Genomic DNA, 23228 nt, shown 5'->3' on the forward strand with positions numbered 1-23228 from the left:
GGGTGTGGCAACATTGCATAAGGGACATATTTTATCCCAAAAGGAAAAAATCAAATTATGTTTAAAAAAACTCATTACCAATAATTAATAATGAACTCTAGCTAAACAATAACAGGTGTTCTACTAATCCCAAACAGAAACAGATGGAAGCACAAATGTTTTATAAATACTGGATACATGCAGAGCAATAAGCTTGGCAGGAATTGTTTTATTCTCTAATTGTCAGTCAGAGTCAAAGTCTTATCACTTGCCTTTTCTCTAAATTAATATGCCCAGATTAAATCTTATTTCTCATTCCTCATTTTTCAAAACACATGCCATATTTAGTGCTTTCTAACTCCATCGTATGTATTGTCTCACCAACAAAGGAAATATCAGAAATTTTCCTTCTGTACACTTACGAACTTTTACGTGACTTGTTACATGAAACAATAGCTATACCATACAGGTTTCCCTTCTCCAGATTCTTCTGTTTCACCCCTTGAAATGCTGAAAAACACTAATTCTCCAGAAATACTCATCTACATATTCTTTAATTTCTTATACATTATAGAAATAAATCTTCAAAATCATGAATGTAGGTAGATGAAATAAACTAGGAAAGCAGTTAGAAAGGTAATAAGTGATATTAAGAAATCTAATCTGGGCATCAGGCTCAGTCTGTTGAATGTCTGACTCTTGATATCTGCTCAGGTCATGATATCACAGTTTGTGAGTTTGATCCCTGCATTGGGCTCTGCACTGACATCATGGGGCCTGCTGGGGATTCTCTCTCCTTCTTTCTGCACCGCCCCCTCTCTTTCTCAAAATAAATACATAAGCTTTAATAAAAATCTAATCGTATAGCACTTGGGAATTATTTTCATGGGTTAGGATACTAGATAGTGCTACAGATCTGAACTCATGGCTATTTAGAAAATGTTCACATATGACTTTAAAAGACCTCCCCCCGTATGGTTAATAGAGGAATTCTCAACTCATGTAGACATGGTTTCACTGTTCCTTCTGATCTTGATTTGCTGTTAAATTTTGGAAAAGATCTGATTAGCTTTGTGACTGTTAAACGCTTAGCATCCCTCATTGATTTTGACAGTGACAGGACATTGACAGGACAGTTCTCTCTGTCCTGTGATTTTCTTAGTAATTGTATTTTATGATCAATTAGTTCTATCAATAACTTGGGTGACACAAAGAACACATTATTTTCCTCAAATAATAAAATTTAAAAACACATGCTCATTAACAATATTGATTCATGTTGCATATAAGTAAACAGTTGATCTTTACAAACCAAAATATGCATAGAATGTAACTCTCTTAAACCACCACAGATAAATAAAATGGGCAACAAATCTCTTACCTAAAATGGACTTAATGGTGTGTATAGACTGAGCATTGTCAATGTTAAGTTTCTTTCAGACAGGCTGTGCTAAATTGAATGATTTAAGAAATAAAGTTATAATAGTATTTTGTGCCTCTCCTTAGATGCTTTGTCAGCACATTTGCAAGACTTTTAAAAATGTTTTTAATGTTTATTTATTTTTGAGAGAGAGAGACAGACAGACTGCGAGCAGGGGAGGAGCAGAGAGAGGGGGAGACACAAAATTGGAAACAGGTTCCAGGTCCTGAGCTGTCAGCACAGAGCCCAATGTAGGGCTTGAACTCACAAACCATGAAATCATGACCTGAACCAAAGTCCGATGCTTAACCAACTGAGCCACCCAGGTGCCTCTAATTTTGCAAGGTTTTTACTGTGACCCCAATTTTATTTTATTTTTATTTTATTTTATTTTATTTTGACTTTTATTTTTATATATTATTTTTTTAAATATAATTTATTGTCAAGGTGGCTAACATACAGTGCATTCATGTGCTCTTGGTTTTGCGGGTAGATTCCAGTGATTCACCTACATATAACACCCAGTGCTCATCCCAACAAATGCCCTCCTCAATGCCCATCACCCACTCTCCCCGCTCCACATCCCCCCATCAACCCTCAGTTTGTTCTTTGTATTTAAGAGTCTCTTATGGTTTGCCTCCCTCCCTCTCTGTTTGTAACTATTTTTCCCCTTCCCTTCATCCATTGTCTTCTGTTAAGTTTCTCAAGTTCCACATATGAGTGAAAACATATGATATCTGTCTTTCTCTGACTGACTTATTGCACTTAGCATAATACTCTCCAGTTCCATCCATGTTGCTGCAAATGGCAGGATTTCCTTCTTTCTCATTGCCAAGTAGTATTCCATTGCATATATAAACCACATCTTCTTTATCCATTCATCAGTTGATGAACATTTAGGTTTTTCCATAATTTGGCTGTTTTTGAAAGCACTGCTATAAACATTGGGTACATGTGCCCCAAGAATCAGCTCTCCTGTATCCTTTGGATAAATTTCTAGTAGTGCTATTGCTGACTGTGACCCCAATTTTAAATGTAAAGACACTGAAGATCAAGTGGAGTTTAATGATTTTCTCAAGGTCCAAGGCTAGAAAAGGATGGGGTCAAGAATCACATCTGTATTTATGTCCTAAGCCCTCTTTTTTTTACTATACTAAACCACTTTCCTGATGTTTCTTTCTAAGGTTACTATGACGCTATATACATATGTTAGCATTAATCATTTTTACAAAGTGAGTCATCATCCAAGTGAATCACCATATTTTTCAGTGTTTTCCCCCTTATTTCAGTTTCTAACTCAGTAAGGAAGTAAACAAAAAAGAGAAAGAAGATTAAGAAAATGAAGAAAAGAAGGGAGGAAATTAGCTTGCATAAGTTATTAGAATTAACTAAATTTTCCTGAAACTCAAAGTTCTCATGATCTTCTAATTTTCTAGGACCTAGATGTATTATATATTTGTTTTAAATATGCCCATTTGCCGATATAAATATGAATGTAATTATACATTTTAGAGAAATTTCCATATAAAATAGCTTAGAACCAAAATATAGTTTGCTTTAAACAATTAGCTTCAATTGTTCTATTGTAAATTAGTTCTATTCTTGACAATACCATCTTCTTAGAATTGTTTCCCCAAACATAACATAGTACTATCAGTCTTTAAATCTGCAAAAGGCCTAGTACAAGCAAACAAGTTATTCATTCTTAATTAAGATATTAGTAAAGAATCCCTTGTTACACTCTGGGCAACAATTAAAGATAGGAGAGATAATATATAAATTCCTTTCAATAAAAAGACTTCCCATTGTGTTGACTATTAGCTCTAAGGTTGACTAGCTCCATCAATAGTAGTTCTCCAGAGTAGCTAACCCTTCCATATGTGAGAAAATACAAAATGTTGAAGTAAATTAAATATCTGAATTGTGACAGATTTAATATAAATTTTTTTCAATATTAAAAAAAAGGATACTTTTATCGTCATAAGTCTTCTAAGTTTACCAGAAATAAAATGTTTCACCTCTTCACTCCAAGATATTATTAAAGATATTAGCACTTTTTTGTATATAAAGATATTAGAATTTTTTTAGCTTCTAACTGACTTCATTTACAATAGGCCATGCAGTAATAGAAAGTAAAATTAAAGGCCCTAATGCCAGTTATTACTTCTGCTTTTCATTGGTTTTATTCTAGAACTACACATGCATTATGCAATTTTTTAAAATGGAAATTCAGTTTAGTGCATAAAAAAGCCAGCAATCTTAGAAACAAAGACTATTAAAACAGACAAGTGCAAAAATTGTTTGGAATACCTGGTTTTAAATCCCCACGGACAAACATGTCAATCATATATCGACAGAATGCATACTGATCTGACAGAGTAGAAAGAAAAAGAACAACGGAAGAATGTCATCAACACCTTTCTTCTTTCTAGGAAGAAATGGTTTAACAAAACAAACAAAATAGCACAATTCTATTTTAGTTACTACAATGTCTTCTGTGAAGGAATAATTTGCACTCATATGAACACACAGGGAAAAAAGACATAATAAATATAAGGTCCATTTATTCCATACAAAAAAAATAGCTTTAAAAAATTGAAACAGAATAGTTCAGGGTAATATCATATAGTTGTCTTTTTTAAGTCAAAACATTTTTCATCAAATTCATTACAAAAATCATATTAAAGCAATTTTTCTCATTGTTCATGTATATACTTCCATTAATGAAACAGAAGTTTTACAAGAGGAAATTATTTCCAACTTGGAACATTTTACCAATTATTCATTCTCAGCCCTTCTGCTAATTGTCTAAATGGAGCTGTAGAATGTTTTCCAGAAAAGGCAAGCAGGAAGACTAACTCCTTTGCATTGTGTTAGAGGTTCCGCATGGAAATACTCCTAATTATAAGAGTACATGCAGAAGAACAGACTTTCAGCATTAAATGATACCATTGTTAAGCTAATTAATCAGTAATCTTCACTGAAGATATCTTATGATCCTGACTAGTCTATGGTCTATGGTCTAAAAACAAAAACAAAACAAAAACAGAGAATTTGAGCATTTGGGGCAAACAATCAAAAATGATTTCAGGAATTTTTTTTTTCTGTTCCCTCTAAATTAAAGACATTACAATGAACTTTAAATTCCCACATAACTTTAGATTCTGCTGAGGTCATTCCAACCCAAATTTTAGTTGGTGAATTATTCCAGAAGTTTTACCATATCTTCTTTAAAACTACATATTATGAAATTAACCTTGTTCAAGATGATTGATTTACATTTTAATGTTTCTAAACAGGCATTTTATTGATCTAACAAGTCCAAAGGCAGCTTCAGGACCAAGAGAGTTTATTCAATTTACACAACATGACACACCCTTAAGTCCTTGAAATTATGTACATTAAACATGTGAAATAATAAAACTTGTTACTTTATAATAAATACACATATAATGATTTTTGTAAACCTTATTCCTTTAAAAGTATTAACAGTATTTTTAGACTAATCCATTTTATTATGAAACTCTGCCGGGTCTTTGAAAAAAGAAATGTGGTTATTGCAGTAAATGTAAAATATAATTCTTTTCATTAGTACCTAAATATGAGTAAGCCAAAACTCATAAAGTTTCAAAAATTTGCCTGTATGTTGACTCTTGAATTACAGCACATTTCCCATAGGTAAGGTAGATGTTGGAAGGAGGCTAGTTCCCAGGTCAAGTCCAGGAATCTGTTTGTTCCTGTATATATTAATAACAGGACATGGGAATCCTATGGTACAGGAGAGAATTAAGATTAATGTAGAAAGTATTTTCTCTTTTCTGGACATAACTATTTTCCTGAGCAAATTCTAGAATGGGCAATTGGGCTCTCAGATATAGCAAAACGAAAAAAAAAAACACTTCCCTTAAATGGCAAATTTGAGGTGAGGAAGGGTGGACTTCCTGAAATTTTCAAGCTTTCTCTTTTGTTTCAGTACCTTAAGTGACTATATTCTTTTTAGATTTCTCCTTCCTATAATCAGAAGTTGTTCTCAAAGGGCAATTTAAAGATCAAAAATATGGGGAATGTGTTCTAATTCCATGGGTCTAAACCCTAGAATATGCATTTTTAACAAACTCCTCAGAAGATTTAATTAGATCATTTTCCAGAATCATTGATATAAAATCTCCCCATTTTTTATTTTTCATTTACATTGAATCCTACTGGCACTATAGTCTTCAGCAACAGCAACAGAGAGTATATTCATGTGAAAAGTTTAGAATGCAGGGACTACTTAAAATTTGAAGGGCTTGGACAATCCCCCAAAATGAAATAATGCTCTCTGCCGCAAGTGGTGATGGCATATTTACACACATAACATGTGAAATAGTATATTGAATTAACTAAAATCTTCATGCTTCAGAGTTTGTTTTTTGTTTTAACTGAATGCTGACAGTGACATGAAACTATTTAACCTATATGTTAAATTATTACCAAAGTAAAATGCTTACATGTATTATACCAGTATTTTCTGGCTCTAAGAGTCTTTCATTTAATTAATGCACCAATCATCCTATGTGTTTCCAATTTAAGAAAGAAAATCCTTTACTAATTCAAAACATGTCTATTTTTTTAATCTAGAAAATTGTTTGAGCTATAATACTTAACAGGTTTCTATTTAACTTGAGTGATGTTGTGATGTTGGAGTCTAATGGCACAAGTAGGAAGATGAGAGGGTATTTTTACAATATTTTAAATCAAGAATTTTCAAATATTTTAAATTAGGATGCCCATTTCTGTCTGTCCTGAGTGTTGACCTTAACAATGTGCCAGAATTCTAGGCACGTGTATGTTGGGCAGTCTCCAGGGTGTCTGTTTCACCTGTCTAAGGATAAAGCAAAACTAAGCCTTCCTAATATGGAAGCTTCATTTTATAGAAATGCTTCCTTAAATGCAACTGAAATATTAGACTAGGAAAATTTTCCTAAAGAAAATATGAACAGTTCTATTATTATAGCTTTCACAGTTTTGTGATAATAATTCATGGAATTTCATATGTGGTGACCATTTCTTAATATTTTTTTTCTCCCAGATGAACACCTTCTAAGAATCACACATGCTGGCCATTTCTCCCCTCAAGGAGCAGTGATGGATGTTATTCAGCTGCTACCTTGTCATGTTGCCTGTGGAGTGGCAGCAGAGAGAAAATGCATTCTGGGTGCAGAATGTCAACAGAAAGGAAATTTTAAAAAATCTCTTATGAGCATGGGGCATGTGTGGTCTGGTACTCTATGGTTGATTCCCATTAGCTATACTCTCTCTGACTACCACAAATATGTAGATAGTTGTTAAAAAGAAGAAAATGAAGGAGAAGGATGAAAAGGAGAATGAAAAGGAAGAATGAGAATAGCAGTCAGGTAGTTTGATTTTTTTTTCCCTCTCCACACTTCTGCCGCAGACAGAAAAGCAAAGACTGATCATGCCAGCCCTTCTTACCCTTTTTAAACAGATTAAGATTGGTCCATAGAAACTAGATTATGTGGTACATAAGGGTGTGTAGAAGTAAGTGTATGGTAGGCTGGTACATACCTATGCATCTTATTCCCAGTGCTTTAAGTGGAAATATATAAAACTAAAAGTAACTTCATGTGAATGTATTTGCATGTTTACTATATAATTTAAAAACTGCCAATAAATGTGTCTGCTCCATGTAAAAATCTGTTTCCAGTGAAAGACTTGTAGGCCTTTGATTTACAAAAACAAAACAAAACAAAACAAAACAAAACAAAAAAACAACAAACTATTTAGAAATCTATTTGAAAAGAACTCAAATTCATTAAGACTAACTTACACTAAGCAAATAAATAATCCCTTCCCCACAGAAGGGATCCCCACTAAATCATCAATACAAGAGTCTCAAAATGAAAGCCACCTCACAAATAGATTATTTAAAAAACACTGCATCTTTGTGTATCGTGTTCAGTTGAAACCATAATGTGATAAGTTTTTTATGAATAAATGTTCTTAAATCTTTGCTTAATTAAAACAAATAATGTATTTATGTGTCTGGCCAGCTATCAGAAGTATAGTTTTGATTATTTACTTAATGATACAATTATTTAATTGATGCTAGCTGTCTTAATGGGGAGTCTTACTTTAGCAAATGCATTTACTTAGCTGATAAAATCACATTTGTGCTTTTGTTTCTGACTCTAAGTGATATTCGAATGTCCTTTTAATAGATAAATAGCTCTTTACGTGGAAATAAAAACAGTAGATTGAAAATGAAAATGGTATTAGAATGTTATCTTTAGTAATTCTGATTACTGATAAGAATAAAATACAATATATGTGACCTGGAAAATAAACCTTATTTTAAAATGCCTAGTGATGTGTCTAGAGCGTCAATAAAATATGCCACCCCCCCAAGAAAAACCAAGGATACTAAAAATGGACATCAAAAAGTTTATTCATGTTCCAAGTTGCTAGGTAAATATTTTAATACTCCTATATATAACTGGCATGAATTTTTACATACTGTGTTTATGGACAAAAATAAAAATATACTTGGTATGTTTCAGCTGATTTCATGTGATTATTTTCATTTTTAAGGGGCAATCTAAAATGTAAAGTATTTTAGGACCTTGATGATCACTTTAAAATAGATCAGTGAGTCAGAAGATTAATTTTCTTATTTTCTATCACAGCAAAATGTTGCATTCAAAATATTTTATCGTTACTTACTATAATTTTTTTCTGCCCCAAAGATTTCAGAAAAAATATAAAGTTTTAAGAGAGGTAATAACCAATTTTTAAAAATTTTTTCAAGACAATATAATCATTTTTTAAATTGAAGAAAGATCTTAGGGATCCAAAGTTTTAATCCCACTCTTTTTGTTAGTGATCTACAAAATTTTAAATTTAGGTAATTTTCATTTATTTCAAAATTTGCAGATCACACACACAAAAACAAAGAGACAGAGGTTTTTTATTCTTTCTTTTTTAAAATATATTTTCAAAAAACATGTATCTTTTGCCAGATAAATTTATATTGTGAATTCAAGGAAAAAAGGGATTCAAAGACAAAATTCAAGGGCAGATTACAAAGACAAATACCACATGATCTCACTTATATGTGGAATCAAAAAGAAAAGTGTGGATTGCAAATTTCATCTTATGTTTTATAATGGTGAAAAATTTTCAGTTTCAGTGTCCAACTAGCTTACTCAGTAATAAAGTTTTCAAATTTTTAAATGAAAATCTCATAGAAAACATTCCTTAATTTTAGTACTCAAATACAATCATTCAAAACTACCAGGGTAAAGGAAAGTATTATTTTGCAACACCCCTAAAAAACATTTATAGGAATAGTCCCAACTGAGTAATCCCACATTCTGTATGGGCAGTCTTAGGACTCTATAGCAGCATAGCGCCAGGAATGGACTCGGGTAGAAGAGATTCAACAAAGGGCAGAGATGAGGGACGAGCCCTCAGCTGCCCTCTTAAAACTCCACCCTTTTATTTTCATAGCATGTGTCCACAAAAAAATTCAGGCTTATATTCCATCTCCATTTAAATGCTCTATTTCCGTGAAGTAGGGCTGTAAGTTTGACATCACTCTTATGAAGAGCAGCACAGTGTCAGATACAGAGATTTCTACAGTCCTAAATTTAGTCAGTGGAAGCTGGCAAAGAAGCTTGAGAGTTCTCTTTCCCATAACTTTCTGCCTATTAAATTAACTGAATTTAATAATTCAATGTATATTCCAAATTATATGCTCTTGCAGAGCAACAGGAATGTATGGAGAGATTTTATACTTATTCTCCAAGATCTGACATATATTGTTAAAAAAACTCCTGTAAAATTGTCATTTTTCTTGGACTGCTGTCTCCAAAGAGTAGGACACACAAAATTGTTTTTCCACCTCTTAATAGAAACCTCGTGTCTCAAGAATTTAAAAAATTTCCTCACGCTTTGAATAACTTGAGATACTAACTCAAATCCTCCTTTACAAATACCTCACATTGCATCTTTAGATATGGAACATATTTTAGTCTTCCTATAAATACGTTTTAATTCCCAATTATTGCGTCGCCTTTCAGGTAATATTAACTGATAGACATCTTTTTACTCCTATTTGAAGTCTGATCTTAGTCTTTTTGAGTTTTTAATTTCATTGTATCTGCTTCTTGCCCAAAATTCTCTTAGAACATTTGGCCACCTCCTCTGAATGTTTACCTTTCTGTTCATGCTTGGACACAGCTGCGGTCTCTTTTCCCTCCTTCTCCTTAGGCTTAGGTGATGGTCTCTGTACTTCTTTGACTTTTGCGGCTGTTTGCTTCACTTTCTCTTGTTTCCCACCTTTCACTTCCTTTTTAATCTTCTCTTCGGTCTTTGTTTTCCTCTCTTCTGTACAAAGTTAAAGACAAATTGGATTATTTTTGTTTGTTTACCAATCATCTTTTATTGATTGTTAAGAATAATTTAGAAAGAGAGAGACAGGAAAAACAATAGAAAAATAGTGTCCCTGGTTTGCTCAGTCGGTTGAGCATCTGACTTTGGCTCAGGTCATGATCTTGAGGTTCATGAGTTCAAGTCCCACATCAGGCTGGTGTTGTCAGCAAAAAGTCCATTTCAGATCCTCTGTCCCTCTTTCCTTGCCCCTTCCCTTCTTGTGCTCTCTCAAAAATAAATAAGATAAAATAAAATAAAATGTTAAAAAAAAGAAAAAAATAGCATTCCTCACATATGTACTTGTGACTACTATCTAAGTTTTATATCGTCTATGAAGTGACATGTTAGAGTACTTAAAAAAGAAATGTAGCTCCCTTGCAAGTTGGGCACATTCTTAATTTGTACATGAAAACATTATCTTTTAGGTAGCCATGAGCTTAGCATATCAACAAAGAGGCATTTGAAATACACAGAATTTGTGCAGACAGGCATGTTCAGCAAAAGGCAATGCCCATACCAAAGAGCCAAGTATATAGTATATACTTATATATATATATATATATATATATATACATATACACATTATACTATAGTATACTATATATACATATATATATACTATATATAGTATATATACATATATACATATACATACATATACTATATATATATACACATATATATACATATATATAATAACAAGGATATAATCATTTTGTTCCACAACTGAAATATGTTTAAAAATTTTTTTTAATGAATGTTTATCTGTTTTTGAGAGCACGTGAGAGAGAACACAAGTTGGGAAGGAGTAGAGAGAGAAGGAAACACAGAATCTGAAGCAGGATCCAGGCTCTGAGCTGTTAGCACAGAGCCCAACGCAGGGCTTGAACTCTACGGAGTGTGAGATCATGACTTGAGCTGAAGTCGGACGCTCAACCAACTGAGCCACCCAGCCACTCCAATCCATAACTCAAATATCTTAGAAGTCATTCAAGAAGAGCACTTGGGTGACTCAAACTTCTGACTTCCGCTCAGGTCATGATCTCATGGTTTGTGAGTTCCAGCCCCACCTTGGGCTCTGCACCAACATTGTAGAGCTTGTCTGGATTCTCTCTCTCTCTCTCTCTCTCTCTCTCTCTCTCTTGCTATTTGCCCCTCCCCCACTTGTGTGCTCACACATGCATGCTCTCTTTCTCTCTCTCTCTCTCTCAAAATAAATAAACAAACTTTAAAAAAGCCATTCAAGAAACTGAACATAATATATTTTTTTAAAATAACTATTAAGAGTACAAATGTGAAATTGCTGTAGTGGTAGTGACTAATAGAAATGAAACAATAAAATCCATTAAAGGATAACTCAGGGGCATTCAGTGTATAATGACTTGACTTTAAAGAGATGGAAAAAGAGCAGAAATTGAGATACTAGCTCCTGCTTATCTTAAATCAGAAATGCTAATTTTAATGACTTTTAAAACCCTTAAATATATCCTAGTGAACAGAAAGGGCTATAACTTAGAAACTATTATGTGAATTATAACATATATTCATATATATTCTATACACACATATACTTAATTTGATATTCTATGCATTTGGGGGGAAGGAACTGGGAATATGAACTGATCAGTTTGTGAATCTTTCAATTACTTTATAAAAGACAACAATAATATAGCACACACTAGTGGGAAATTGTTTATAAAGATGCTACATATTGGACATTACTTATTCAAGGGGCCACACGTAATCACTGGACCCCATAGTAAGACTACTGCAATGTGGACTCTCTTGTGTCATTTGTCAATGTAATAGATAGACTTTATTGTCACTCATGTTGAAAAATTTGATGAAAATATTATAATCAAGCTTCCTGGTTTTAGTACCCTAAGCAATAATTTGAGACTAATGCAAGATAATATTGTGAGGTCCCATGAGAAGAAGAATGAAAATGATAATGCCTGATGCTTGTAAAACCAAAATCATCTGTGGTACTGCATTTAATTGAATGGGCCAAACTTCCCAAAGCACTGTTCCTCACAAACTTTGCAGGAAGATGATGCTACTGTGTTAGAAGTACAGGGATATCCCTATGATCCAATAAATATGGAAACACTAAGCTAAACCATTTTTTAAAGTTTTTATTTATTTATTTTGAGAAAGAAAGAGCACACAGGGGAGGGGCAGAGAGAGAGAGGGAGAGAGAGAATCCTAAGCAGGCTCCTCATATCAGTGTATAGCCCAACGTGGGTCCAGAGCCCAGGAATTAGGAGATCATGACCTGAGCTGAAATCAAGAGTCAGATGCTTAACCAACTGAGATACCCAGGAGCCCCAAAAGAGTTTTTTTTAACTACGAAATTTCTCAAAGCTAAAGTATATTGAGAATCTTCAAAAAGGGGGATTATTATGTGCATTGTTTTCCAAAGTTACTTGGTCATAAAACTCTTACACAAAAATGACCCTATTACTCCACAAATTTCCAATGTCTTTGTGGCTTCTGTAACTATACTCAGTTGAGGATTTTCTTCTACTTCTTTTAAACCATTTTTAAATCTCTTCTGCTGGTTACTGCTCTTTCCTACAGCAGATTAATAGATTTCCGTGTCTGAAACCATCAGCTCTCTGCAAATACTATAAATCAGCATAATTCCAGAACCTCACACCAAATATTTGTTAGTTTCTAGCTGCAGAGAAAGTTCCCCTGTGATGCCAACACCACCACAGGCTCATACAATTTACCTTTGCTCACCTAAGGAACCCTTCCAGAGAGCTTACCATGGCGTGGGCTCAGAGTGAGCTGCTGGCGCTCCAAGGATTAACAGGATAATATTCCTATCTGGAAAAAAAGCTTAGTATAACATTTAAAACCCTGCTAGATCTGGGGGCGTCTGGGTGGTTCATTCAATTAAGTATCTGGTTTTGGCTCAGGTCATGATCCTGCGGTTCATGGTTCCCAGCCCCGCATCCGGCTCTGTGCTGACAGCTCCGACCTTGGAGCCTGCCTCGGATTCTACGTCTCCCTCTCTCTCTGCCCCACTCCTGCTTATGCTCTGTCTTTCAAAAATGAATAAATGTTTAAAAAAAATCCCACAAGATCTGGCCCTGTCCTATCTCTCCTCTCATAGCACCCTTCCAAAAGTTTCTTCCTCCACTAAACTACTTTCTTTTTCTTGAATATCTCATTGTATTTTCTAGATGAGTAATGCTGCCAGGCTTCATTCTTTATGTTTTCTTTGTTTTCCACATATACACATTCCTTTGCACACAATACATAGGCAACAAAGGGCAATGCCATTGGAATTAATCATTCCTTCTCCTGAGTTTTGACTTGCCTCAACTTTTGCTAAAACACACTTGTTTTTCCCTACTATATACCTTGTATTACAAATGATTATTCACACATCTCTCTTCCCTACCAGACAGAGCAACTTGAGGATAAGGACTATATTATTCATTTTTGTAGCATTCTAATGTCTAGCACAGTGCTTTTTTCAGAGAAAACACAAACATTTACTGAATTAGTAATTTTGATCAAGAAAACAGTACGCATTTTACTATATTCAGATCAAGTGTACATATAGTGATAAACATTGTATATGTAAATATGTGTTTAAAATGAACTTGACAAAACTTGAAAAATTTGCCAAGTGGTTTTTTTGTTTATACTTTTTGTGTGTGAAACTGTTATTTTCCTTGTGTTAAATGACACCTACCCACTTGTAGGTAGCACCTGATTTAATCTTAACATCATACTATGGAATTAGCAATATATGAAATTCAGATCTACCTTTAATGTCATTATAATTTATAAATGAGCAAAGATAATTTTCTTCAAGTCATGACCACCTCTAAAACAAACTTATTTTCATCAAATGATTTTAAGTATAAAATTTTGTTATTATCCTTACTTATTTTAGATATTTGTCAGTGATCTTCATATTGGAAACAAGTAAATTTGCCTGGCATTAAAATGGGTACGAACTCAAAAATGATGAGAATATAATGGGGAAAATACCATTAAACCCTGTTTTTTGCTTTTTATTTCTCAAAAAGAACTTAAGAGCTCTTAGGAGCACTTAGGAGCTCACTAAGGAATGGAAAAACAAAAAAAGTATTGTCATGGTATATTCAAATCACCCAGTCTTTTTTTGTTAATGTTTATTTATTTATTTTGAGAGAGAGAGAGAGAGAGAGGAGAGAGCAGGGGAGGAGCAGACGGAGAGGGAGAGAATCCCAGGCAGGCTTAGCTCCCTCAGCACAGAACCCAACAGCAGGGCTCAATATCACAAACCGTGAAATTATGACCTGAGTCGAAATCAAGAGTCAGACACTTAACTGACTGAGCCACCCAGGAACCCTTCACATCACCCAGTTCTATGTAGGAAGAAATTTAATTCATGATTTTTGTCAAATAAAAAATTAAATGGTCTAATCAAATGAAAGACATTAGCATATTTGATTCATTTTGGAATTAGCATTACCCATTAGTGACTGTACTCGAATCAAAATGTCTTATGCCAAAGTAGGAAAACCACATTATCCAGTAAACATATTGACATACTATTCATTTTTGGAGTTAAATAACAAATTTCAACTCTCATTCATTAAGGAACTGCTAACTGGTTAACTTCTCTGTTCCTCAAGTTTCTCCCATTTAAAAAAAAAATAACACTGTAGCTATTTCTTCCTTTAAGGAAGCTGTGGAGATAAGTAAAACACATGAGCAAAAGAATTTGGAAACTGCAAAATAAGTACATAGGCATTTCTAATATTAAATCCTCATACCCTGCATTCCTAGAGCTCTTTGGAGTTTTCCTAGAACTTAGATTTTGATGTATAACAGGAATTACTATATTATACTCCCTTTACAGATGAGAAATGTAGGAATGAAGAAGCCATTTGTCAAACATGGTGCAACCAATGAGGCAAGAGTAGAAGTAGTAGAACCAAAATGCCTAACCCATTTCCCCACTATAATCAATTGCATAATGTTATTCATATTAATCCATGAGGATGATACAAAAAACATATTGTAAGACATATGAGGGGAGACATAAATATACACAAACCAATGAAAACAATGGAAAGTCTTCAGAGAGTGATCAAAATAGTAACCTCCCCTACTTCACCAAATACACATATGTCTAAAGATGGCTATTTATAGGCCAGTGCGACAGCCTGCCCTGAACTTGGCTTACCCCACTCACTTCTCTTGCCATCATTTTATTCTACTTCTTCCCAGTCTTTGTTATTTTTAATGAACTGTAGGAATAGGCTACTTTTCACAATAGATATGAGGTTCTACACATGTACCAGGGTAGATAGAAAGGCCTATTTTTCCCCAAGAGGATGTCCTGACATGGTTCAGCAAATTGCAGCTCTTTGACAGGCTGGACTTGAAACAGAGCAAGAAACATGCTATGTTCCATGGCAGTGCCTTTGGAAATCAAAGTCTTCTGATGGAGAGTTTTATTTTAACTCTGGTCATACCTTTCAAATAGAATAGGTTATCTTTGTTTCTCACTTAATTATCACATGCTATAATGTATGCCTTTTTAATTTTACTCTGTTTTCTCCCAAATTATACAAAGAGCATTTCCTATGTATTTACTATATTCCTAACATAATGTATAAATACATACATAAAATAAAAAGGGAAATTATATTTATGTGTGTGTGTGTGTATGCACACCCACAATTTATACATATATAGGTTGATTACATCTATCTCTCCCATAAGAATATAAGTATGTAAGCAAAATATTTGTGATATGTGGCAGCCCAGGGTGACTCAGGATGGCCCCCAGTGATCTCCACTTTCTGATATTTATATGCTTGTGTAATCCTTTCCCCTTGAATATGGACTAGCCTGCACATTTGCTGCTAACCAATAGCATTTACTTCCATGACTGTCTACATAAGATTATTTCTGTCTTACTAGCTGGTTCTATCTCTTGCTAAATTTGACAAAGCCAGCTGTCATATTAGTGGCACTCGTGTGAAAAGGAATGGAGAATGGTTTCCAGCCAACAAAGAAAGATTTGGGGCCCTGACTCAACAGGCCATGAAGAGCTGAATCTTGTCAACAATCATGTAAATGAATTTGAAAATTATCCTTCCCCAGTTGAGCCTTCAGATGGGACTGCAGCTTTGTCTAACAAATTAATTATAGTCTTGTGAGAGACTGTGAAGCAGAGAACTGAGCTAAGCCATGCCCAGATTTTTGAGACACAAAAGCTGAGATAATAAATGTGTGTTGACTTAAGTTTCTAAATTTGTGGTAATTTTTTCACACCAATAAATAATTAGTACAGGATTAAATAGATATTTGTTGAAGGAATAATTGATGCTTGAAGACCTTTAATTATCTTTGGAAAGAATACTAGATTTACACTCAGTTCACCTGGGATTTTGCCTTAGTTCAATTACATACTAGTTATGCGAATTGGCCAAATTGTTTTTTCCTCCTTGGAGGTCAGTTTCTTCATCTGTTAAGTTAGGTAATTAAGTGAGACGATATCTAACATCCCTACCAGCTTCAAGATTTCATATACATTTGAATTTATTTTCATTCAAATCTGTCAAACAGAAGAGAACCAAATAGAATAAAATAATACATATTTAGTTATAAATTTCATCCCGAGACTAAATTCATGCTACCTTCTAGGAAACAAAGTCTGGGTTTATAATCCATCTATCTTTAATACACTGATACTTGGTTATCTCATGAAAAATATTTAGTAAAAAATATATCTGCCTCAAATATTTAAATATTTTGCATTGTGTAGATAAACACCTTGAATTTTGAAAGTAGATTCCAATGTTTATCTAAATGATTAGTCCCTTGAAAATACTGAATTGAGATTTCTAAAAATTATTGTTCACAAAATGCGTGCATTTTAAAACAAGAAAAAGGAATTTAAATTTAGGAGATAAGATTGAACTATCACTTAGAATCCATATTTGTTTAACATCAAACAATTGGCAAATAAATTTAGCATAATATATTTATAATTTAATATTTATGTAATCCTCCAAAATACATAACATTACATTGATATTCTAATTGATTTGGGGGGAGTATATTATTAAGTTACTTCGATGGCTTCGATGGCTTAAAATATCAATCAAGATATATGCATTACCTTTATTCTTGAAAAAAACAAATCCTGAATTTGAAATTTCTAAAATGAATCCAAAGTGTACTACTGGTCAAAAGCTATAAGCCAAATATATTGTGCCAGTTTCCCATTGCTATAGTAACAAATAACCACAAACTTAGCTGCTTAACATAATATCCATTTAATATCTCCCAATTTCCAAAGTTCAAAAGTCTTGGCACAATGTGGCTCAAGTAGGTTTTCTGCTTAGGGTGCACAAGGCTAAAATCAAATTGCCAGCAGGGTTGCATTATTTACTGGAATTCAACATGTTGGCAAAATTCTTCTCCCACTGTCCACGTGCTCCCCTCAAGTTTCAAGCTAGCAATGGGTGGCAAGTCCTTCTCACATTTCAAATCACTCTTTCTCTTCTGTCACATGTCTATGCTTTAAAGATTTGTGAGATTACATTTAGCCTACCTGGATAATCCAGGATAATCTCCCTATTTTAGAGAAAACTACTTCCAAAAGTCTCTTGCCATGTAATGTAACATATCCATGAGGATGACCACAAGTGGTAAAGTTCTTGGGGTTCCAAATTCTTCCTACCACATATGGGAATACTCTTCATCATTTTCTAACATTTCCAGATGCTCTATTATTTTAAGTATTTAGTTTTATTATTCTTTTTTATTATTCTTTATTATTCAATTTAAATGTAAGGCCAAATTAATGTTTATGTACAGGAAATGTTGAATGCATATAATCAGCCAGCTACCTGACACCCAAAATATAATCTTTTAAAGTTTATTTACTTATTTTGAGAGAGAGAGAACACAAGCAGGAGAGGGGTGGTTAGAGAGGGAAAGAGAGAGAGAGAATCCCAAGCAGGCTCTGCGCTGTCAGTACAGAGCTGGACATGGGGCCTAAACTCATGAACTGTGAGATCATGACCTAGGCCAAAACCAAGAGTTGGACTCTTTACTGACTGAGCCACCCAGGTACCCCGCAAAATGTAATCTTTTAAAGTAAAAAGAATGATTATATAAACTATAAAAGGAAAAGTTACCTTTTGCCACTGTCTTTGTTTCTGGTTTTTCTTTTTTCTCAATTTTTTCCTTGTGAGTTGCTTAAACAGAAAAATTTATATTAGTACACACCTTAAATAGATTTCAAGACCAAGCTTTCTCTTTATCTCAGCTTTATAGCCACCAAATTATGTACGATTTTGAAGATTGATGATATTAATGAGCCTGATTTAGAAATAAAAAATTACCAATATAATAACAACTATATAAAATCCAATTTAAAAGACTTGGCATAAAGATTTAGAAAGCATTTTGAAAGCTAACCTCACTCTCCTTTTTAAAGTTATTATTCTAAATAGATTAAGTTTTCAAGAAAGATAGAGAGAGAGAGCAGTTTTATAATAATTTGTCAAAAGATATTATATTATTGTGATGAAACACTTTCTTTATGATTAATTAAAATAAATATTTCAATCAGAATTAGAGCTTGGATTAAAGCAGTGTTTCTCAACAAGGACATAATTGACATTTGGGGAAAAAATCATTTCTTACTATAAGGGACTGTCTTATGCGTTGAAAAATGCTTAGCATCTCTGGTCCCTGCTAACCAAATGTCCTCCACTCCAATGACATTTTGACAGCCAAAAAGTTGTTTTTGTTTTTGTTTTTTTTTTTACCCAAGTAAGCCCTAAGAAATGGCATCTTTGGTAGAGAACGACCAAAAAAAAAATCATAAATTATATAATCATAAATGATTACTGATCGAGTGCAGCTTCTTAAATGAATAGTATTTGACATACTTGAAACATTATACCTTCTCACTGTTTATGTAACAAATTAATAAATCAATATAAATTTATTTTCCTAGCTTCTATGAAGTAAAGGTGCTCTGAGACATACAGGAGTTTGTGCAGGTTAGTCATAATTCATTAATCTGTGTAATTTGGTAGTTTCCCAAATCACCACACAATTTACAGCATTTATGTATTATTTATTGGAGAATAATGGGAATTAAAGAAATTATAGAAAATTAAATGAAAAAAATAAGAGATTTAATTAAACAGGTGGGTTAAAGAACCAAATTATTCACATTAAAAATGAGAGTCCCAATTATTTCCATTTCTCCAACTATATAATAAGAACATTAATGTCCATCAGCTTTACTTGTAGTATAAAAGACAAAATGTGCTTCAATATGTATTTTACAAACTATTGTTTTAAAACACAGTTGATAAACACTTTCTCCAGAATCTTGGAGAGAGAAGACAAATCTCACAGAAAGCTTCATGCACGATGCTCAGTTGAAGACCAAGTGACCCCTGCCGTTGCAAGTTCACCGAGAGAGAGCAGATGACTCCCCTTCCAGGGTTTCAGCCTTTCTGCCTCTCAGCCTGCTCCACAGCCATTCCCACTACGATTTGGGATTGTGGGGAAGAGCCTGGACAGTGTTAGCTGAAGGAGCATGATGCCAAGCCAAGAAAGGCCCAATTCACAGAAGGACATGGGGCTGCAGTGTAATGACTTACTTCATAAAAAGCAAACTCCTTTAATTGGTATATAATGAAGTAAAGGACACTTACAATAAAGTATTTTATTCTCCTTTCCAATATGAAAATTTCCTGTAATGTTTCTAATTCAAGAGTGACAAATTCTTGATTATTTTGTAATACAAATATTTAGCTACTGTGAAAGTTGAAAAAACTCATATGAAATATCAGATTATTTCATTTAGTCAGAGTATATAGAACCTAATGCCAATAATTCCGCATAACTTAACAGCAGAAGGGAAATAGACACCTGTTTCTAGAACAAAGAAGGTGGCTGTATTGCAATTCGTGTATATCATCACTAAGTAAACACTAATAAACTAATAACTATTTAATTCAAAATTTTAAATATGAGTATAGAATAAAGAAGATTGAAACATGTTCCCATGGATCTGATTCCTAAAATATTATAAAACATTCTATCTGACTGGAATGTTGCACAGGAAATAGCACAGCAGTCTATGAATATTGTGGACATATGAATCAGCTGAAATCTAGCACAAAGATCCTAGACATGATCCACTCTAACACAAGAGCAACAAAAAAATGAAATTAGAGATTTATTTCACATCATACATTGAAATGGATTTTTTGATGATTTAAGGTTACATGTGAAATATGAAACTAAATTTAAAAACTTGAGGAAATATTAGCAACTGTTGAATTAATTTTTGAATGAAGATCCAAAAACAGAAACACCAAAATAAAATAAAACATATTTAGCCATATAAAAAGTCAAGAATATAAACACACACACACACACACACACACACACACACACACACACGTATATACACATATATGCATTCACACATATCCACTCACACAGAAATCCTGAAATTAACTATGAAACCTGAGGAAAATATTTGAAAAAGTGACAGACCAGGAAAATATACCCAAATGACATGCACACATATCATCAGGAGAAATGAGTAATAAGTGTGAATATTTACATAAGAAAAATATATTATTAAAATCATTCTTAAATCCTTAAATCTACAAATAATAAGTAGCTAAAAGATATAGTGGAAGAAAATATCTCCATTTACTCATTTTTTAAATTATGTTTTTTAATGTTTATTTTTGAGAGAGAGACAGACAGAGCGAGCATGGGAGGGGCAGAGAGAGACAGAGACACAGAATCGGAAGCAGGCTCCAAGCTCTGAGCTGTCAGCACAGAGCATGACATGGGGCTCGAATCCACGAACCGTGAGATCATGACCTGACATGAAATCGGACACTTAACTGACTCAACCATCCAAGCACCCCAAGAAAGTACCTCCATTTCAATACCATGAAGCTTTTATTTTAAAATGAGGAAAATACCAGGGTGCCTGGGTGGCTCAGTCAGTTAAGCATCCGACTTCAGCTTAGGTCATGATCTCTCAGTTTTGTGGGTTCAAGCCCTGTATCAGGCTCTGTGCTGACAGCTCAGAGCCTGGAGCCTGCTTCTGATTTTGTGTCTCCCTCTCTCTCTGCTTGTCTCTCCCCTCTCAAAAATAAATAAACATTAAAAAAAAATGAGGAAAATACCTATTTACTGATACAGAAAGGTCTTTAAGATATATTATTAAATTATAAAAGCCAGAATATAGGACACATTATATTTTGTGTAAAAAGTGGAGAAACAGTAAGCTATATTCTCTTATAAATGCATATTGAAGTTCTGAAAGATGCACATAAAACCCATAAAAGGGGTTTTCTGTGTGTACGTGTGGGTAGGATAGAATGCTACTGGAGGGCTGGGAACCAGGCGGGAGGAAGCTTTTCATAATGTATCTTTACCTACTGAACAATGAGTCTATATTGCAGATTCTAAACAAATACATAAAAATTAATTTTTTTAAATTCCAGTCTTATAAGTAATTAAAGAATGCAAGTTAAAATAATGAGTATACTATCTCACCTACCAAATTGAAAAAATATTTTGTGAAATAATATCTTCACTGTTAGCTAAAGCAGTCTCACAACTGCCAGGGGAAAAATGAATACATTTCTAGAAAGTAAATTGGTAGCCAAGTTGGAGTCTCAAATATTTTATTTACTTCAGCCTATGAATTACTCTTTATAGATTCAATTCTAAGGACAATATCAAAATATAATTTTAAAAATAAAATCTTACATAAAGAAGAAGAGATCAAAGAGGGAGGAACCAGTGTGTAAGGACAGCAGTAAGAACAATTCCATACCTTTCTTTTCAGCTTTTTCTTTTTCTTTTGGTTTTTCTTTGTGTGTAACTGGAAAGAAATAGACAATATTTTTCACTTAAATAAAGAGAATAAATAACAAGATGTTTGCATGGCAATTTTTGATGTCAAAAACTTGTCTGCTGCTTTTGAAAATCTTTTTTAACTGGAACAAAGTTTTACATAGTTAGATGTTTAAATATTAAGATAATTATAAATTTTTTATTTCTATTTTTATTTCATACCCAAGCACAAACTTGTACAAAAACCAGGTGTGATTGCAAAAGTAAGAATACACCTCAGCTTTTTCAAATCTTTAACTTCAATTTAAGTAGAAAACTTTAAAAACTTATGTTATATGCCAGAGGATCCTAGCTCAATACAAGAGAAACACTAAAATATAAGGACAGAAATGCAGAGAGATAATTTTCTGAATCTGATGCAAAGTATAATCAAACTAAATTGCATATGTTACTCTTCTACAGAAACGTTCCCCACCCAAAATTTTTGAAAATATTCTGGTATGAGATTAGAATGACACCAAATGCCCTTACAGAAAACTACATTTAATTTACTCTGAGCTGAGATCCAATTAATTAATACAGGAGAGCTCAAATTTAAGTCAAAAATTTTCCCCATAATTTAGTCGTAACTCATTAATGGCACATCCAATTGTCAGTCTAGAAACGTGGGAGTCATCTAGGATTCATCTTTTATTTTCCACTTCTGTTCATTTGCCAAACTCTTTCAATCTACCTTTCAATATACCTCTTGCCCAACTTCTTTTTTATCCAATATTGCATTCTCTACTTGACCTTTATTTACACAAAAATATAGAAGCACATGCTATGTGCTAAAGACTGGCAAGATAGACTCTATCCCTGTCATTGTGATGTCAACAAGTGGATGAATAATGGAGGCTAAACAAATAACTGCAAAGGTAGTTAATTGCAGTTGGTATAAATGCAGAAAAAATGTAGGGTGGCATTCAGAGACCTACAGTAGCCTGTGTATTACAGGAGTATCCCTTAGTAGAAGTGACATTTAAGAATGTGAAGATGAGAAGAAATTAACCTAGTAAGGGAGTTGGGAGGAGAGAGACCATTTCAAAATTTGGAGCAGAATGCCCTTCTTGGTATATCAGTATTACAAATATTATTATAATAACATTAACTATTCTCTTGAACCTTTAGATTTAGATCTTTTTCTCTCAGAGTAAACTTTCTTTTTTTTTTTTAATTTTTTTTAACGTTTATTTATTTTTGAGACAGAGAGAGACACAGCATGAACGGGGGAGGGGCAGAGAGAGAGGGAGACACAGAATCGGAAGCAAGCTCCAGGCTCTGAGCCATCAGCCCAGAGCCCGAAGCGGGGCTCGAACTCGCCGACCGCAAGATCGTGACCTGAGCTGAAGTCGGATGCTTAACCGACTGAGGCACCCAGGCGCCCCTCAGAGTAACCTTTCTAACAGGAAATTCTGATTATACTTTTGACCTGTTACAAATATTAGTATCTCCCTCATGGCTTAACATGGTATCT

At 33.6% G+C, this 23228-nt stretch overlaps 1 protein-coding gene and 1 long non-coding RNA gene across 9 annotated transcripts in view; one reads left to right on the forward strand and one right to left on the reverse strand.

The window, feature by feature from the left end:
- LOC125937975 (uncharacterized) overlaps positions 1–6611 on the forward strand; it is a 46831-nt gene extending 40220 nt beyond the window's left edge. For all 6 annotated transcript variants that reach the window (XR_007462566.1, XR_007462565.1, XR_007462568.1 and 3 more), the window contains one exon: positions 6471–6611. This is a non-coding gene — a long non-coding RNA (uncharacterized LOC125937975). The remainder of the gene's footprint in view (positions 1–6470) is intronic.
- The window catches only part of TRDN (triadin), a 275510-nt gene that overhangs the window by 142783 nt on the left and 109499 nt on the right, over positions 1–23228 (reverse strand). The window contains exons 6-9 of one of the 3 annotated variants that reach the window (XM_049652957.1): positions 21693–21740; positions 17998–18057; positions 9617–9787; positions 3710–3769 (exon numbers count right to left, since the gene is read on the reverse strand). In XM_049652957.1, coding sequence (XP_049508914.1) covers positions 3710–3769; positions 9617–9787; positions 17998–18057; positions 21693–21740 — 339 coding nt within the window. Of the gene's footprint in view, positions 1–3709; positions 3770–9616; positions 10060–17997; positions 18058–21692; positions 21741–23228 lie in introns of those variants that run through there. The other 2 variants (XM_049652955.1, XM_049652956.1) reach the window with 2 other exon arrangements.

The sequence above is a fragment of the Panthera uncia genome (genome assembly GCF_023721935.1).
Source record: "Panthera uncia isolate 11264 chromosome B2 unlocalized genomic scaffold, Puncia_PCG_1.0 HiC_scaffold_24, whole genome shotgun sequence".
In the NCBI taxonomy this organism is placed as follows: domain Eukaryota; kingdom Metazoa; phylum Chordata; class Mammalia; order Carnivora; family Felidae; genus Panthera; species Panthera uncia.